The sequence below is a fragment of the Neomonachus schauinslandi genome, unplaced genomic scaffold (assembly GCF_002201575.2).
Source record: "Neomonachus schauinslandi unplaced genomic scaffold, ASM220157v2 HiC_scaffold_2731, whole genome shotgun sequence".
Taxonomy (NCBI): Eukaryota; Metazoa; Chordata; class Mammalia; order Carnivora; family Phocidae; genus Neomonachus; species Neomonachus schauinslandi.
In genome coordinates, this window is record NW_025411420.1 from 1,020 (window position 1) to 4,697 (window position 3,678).

The 3,678-nt window shown below is 43.5% G+C and overlaps 1 protein-coding gene across 1 annotated transcript; it reads left to right on the top strand.

The window, feature by feature from the left end:
• Positions 1 to 1,918: 1,918 nt before the first annotated feature.
• Positions 1,919 to 2,812, top strand: LOC110583032 (olfactory receptor 1G1-like). Its single transcript, XM_021693087.1, has one exon. The coding sequence runs from the start codon at positions 1,919 to 1,921 to the stop codon at positions 2,810 to 2,812; it is 894 nt and encodes a 297-aa protein (XP_021548762.1).
• The last annotated feature ends 866 nt before the right edge of the window (positions 2,813 to 3,678 follow it).

Here is a 3,678-nt window from a genome sequence, read left to right on the forward strand (position 1 = left end):
CAAAAAGAAAAGAGAAATGACCCAAATCAACAAAATCATGAATGAAAGAGGAGAGATCACAACCAACACCAAAGAAATACAAACAATTATAAGAACATATTATGAGCAACTCTATGCCAGCAAATTAGATCACCTGGAAGAAATGGATGCATTCCTAGAGATGTATCAACTACCAAAACTGAACCAGGAAGAAATAGAAAACCTGAACTGACCTATAACCACTAAGGAAATTGAAGCAGTCACCAAAAATCTCCCAAAAACAAAAGCAGTCACCAAAAATCTCCCAAAAACAAAAGCCCAGGGCCAGATGGCTTCCCAGGGGAATTCTACCAAACATTTCAAGAAGAATTTATACCTATTCCGAAACTGTTCCAAAAAATAGAACTTCTTCCTAGAAACATCGCCAAAGGCAAGGGAAGAAGGGCAAAAATGAACTATTGGCACTTCATCAAGATAAAAAACTTTGCCAAGCAAAGGAAACAGTCAACAAAACCAAAAGACAACCGACAGAATGGGAGAAGATATTTGCAAATGACATATCAGATAAAGGATTGGTATCCAAAATCTATAAAGAACTCATCAAACTCAACACCCAAAGAACAAAGAATCCAATCAAGAAATGGGCAGAAGACATGAACAGACATTTTTCCAAAGAAGACATCCAAATGGCCTACAGACACATGAAAAAGTGCTCAACATCGCTCGGCATCAGGGAAATCCAAATCAAAACCTCAATGAGATACCACCTCACACCAGTCAGAATGGCTAAAATTAACAAGTCAGGAAACGACAGATGTTGGCGGGGATGTGGAGAAAGGGGACCCCTCCTACACTGTTGGTGGGAATGCAAGCTGGTGCAGCCACTCTGGAAAACAGTATGGAGGTTCCTCAAAAAGTTGAAAATAGAGCTACCATATGATCCAGCAATTGCACTACTGGGTATTTACCCCAAAGATACAAAAGTAGGGATCCAAAAGGGTATGTGCACCCCGATGTTTATAGCAACAATGTCCACAATAGCCAAACTGTGGAAAGAGCCAAGATGTCCATCGACAGATGAAAGGATAAAGAAGATGTGGTATATATATACAATGGAATATTATGCAGCCATCAAAAGGAATGAGATCTTGCCATTTGCAACGACGTGGATGGAACTGGAGGGTATTATGCTGAGCAAAATAAGTCAAACAGAGAACGACATGTATCATATGACCTCACTGATATGAGGAATTCTTAATCTCAGGAAACAAACGAGGGTTGCTGGAGTGGGGGGTGGGGCGGGAGGGATAGGGTGACTGGGTGATAGACACTGGGGAGGGTATGTGCTCTGGTAAGCGCTGTGAATTGTGCAAGACCGTTGAATCTCAGATCTGTACCTCTGAAACAAATAATGCAATATATGTTAAGAAAAAAAAGAAGAAGAAGAAGAAGAAGGTAGCAGGAGGGGAAGAATGAAGGGGGGGAAATTGGAGGGGTAGATGAACCATGAGAGATGATGGACTCTGAAAAACCAACTGAGGGTTCTAGAGGGGAGGGGTGTGGGAGGATGGGTTAGCCTGGTGGTGGGTATTGAGGAGGGCACATTCTGCATGGAGCACTGGGTGTTATGCACAAACAATGAATCATGGAACACTACATCTAAAACTAATATGTAATGTATGGGGATAATATAAGAAAAAAAAATTAAAAAAAAAAATCTATGGTTTCCCATGGCAGAAAGCACAGGCATTTGCAAATATTCAATTTAACTATATGAAACTGCCATTTTTGTAGGTCCTAAGCAGTTAAATATTGGATATTTCATATGATTCCATCTCACATTAGAACATTAACATTGGACTACTGCATTATTTTCGGAGTTCACAAACCAGGGCTTACCAATTTCATTCAATTAACCCAACTTTCTGCTTACAGAAAAATGGGGTGGGAAAACCTGACCAGTGTCTCAGAATTTTACCTCCTGGGGCTTTCTGAGCAGCCAAAGCAGCAGGAAATCCTCTTTGGGCTGTTTCTGTCCATGTATCTGGTCACAGTGGCAGGCAACCTCCTCATCATTCTGGCTATCATTGCTGATGCTCACCTCCACACGCCCATGTACTTCTTCCTGGCCAACCTCTCTCTTGCTGATGCCTGCTTCGTGTCCACCACAGTCCCCAAGATGCTGACAAATATATGGATCCAGAATCAGGTCATCTCATATGCAGGATGTCTATCACAACTGTATTTTTTCATGCTGTTTGTGATGCTGGAGGCATTTCTCTTGGCCGTCATGGCCTACAACCGCTATGTGGACATATGCCACCCACTCCATTACATCATGGTCATGAGCCCTGGGCTCAGTGTCCTTCTAGTTTCTGCACCCTGCATCGCGAATGCCCTCCACTCTCTCCTACACACACTCTTGATGAACAGCCTGTCCTTCTGTGCAGACCACAAGATCCCACACTACTTCTGTGACATCAACCCCCTTCTGAGTCTGTCCTGCACAGATCCCTTCATTAATGAGCTGGTGATTTTCACCATCGAAGGTCTTGCAGGCCCGGTTTGTGTGCTTTGCCTGATTATCTCTTACACACATATTTTCTTGACAATCCTGAAGATCCCCTCAACTCAGGGGAAGCAGAAAGCCTTTTCCACCTGCAGCTCTCATCTCTCTGTAATTTCTCTATTCTTTGGGACTTCCTTTTGTGTTTATTTCAGTCTTCCCTCAACCCGCTCAGCAGAGAAGGGCACAGTTGCATCAGTGATGTACACAGTGGTAACCCCAGTGCTGAATCCTTTTATCTATAGTTTGAGGAACAGAGACATCTAGTCTTCCTTAAGAAAGCTAATTTGGGTTAAGAAAACAACAAATGTTGGAGAGGTTGTGGAGAAAGGGGAACCCTCTTACACTGTTGGTGGGAATGCAAGTTGGCACAGCCACTTTGGAAAACAGTGTGGAGGTGCCTCAAAAAATTAAAAATAGAGCTATCCTATACTGAGCAATTGCACTCCTGGGTATTTACCCCAAAGACATAGATGTAGTGAAAAGAAGGGCCATATGCACCCCAGGGTTCATAGCAGCAAAGTCCGCAATAGCCAAATGGTGGAAAGAGCCGAGATGCCCTTCAACAGATGAATGGATAAAGAAGATGTGGTCCAGGGGTGCCTGGGTGGCTCACTCGTTAAGCATCTGCCTTCAGCTCAGGTCATGATCCTAGGGCCCTGGGATTGAGCCCCGCATCGAGCTCCCTGCTCAGCGGGAAGTCTACTTCTCCCTCTCCCACTACCCCCTGCTTGTGTTCCCTCTCTCTCGCTGTGTCTCTCTCTGTCAAATAAATAAATAAAATCTTAAAAAAAAAAGAAGATGTGGTCCAGGGGCGCCTGGGTTGCTCAGTGGTTAAGCGTCTGCTTTCGCTCAGGTCATGATCCCAGAGTCCTGGGATCAAGCCCCGTATCGGGATCCCTGCACGGTGGGAAGCCTGCTTCTCCCACTTCCCCTGCTGTGTTCCCTCTCTCGCTATGTCTCTCTCTGTCAAATGAATAAATAAAGTCTTAAAAAAAAAAAAAAGATGTGGTCCATATATACAATGGAATAGTACTCAGCCATCAGAAAGGATGAATACCCAACTTTTTATTGTTATGTTAATCCCCATACATTGCATCATTAGTTTTAGATGTAGTGTTCCATGATTCATT

Excerpts from the sequence above, each read along its gene's own strand:
- LOC110583032 (XM_021693087.1), top strand. The coding sequence starts at position 1,919 with ATGGGGTGGGAAAACCTGACCAGTGTCTCAGAATTTTACCTCCTGGGG.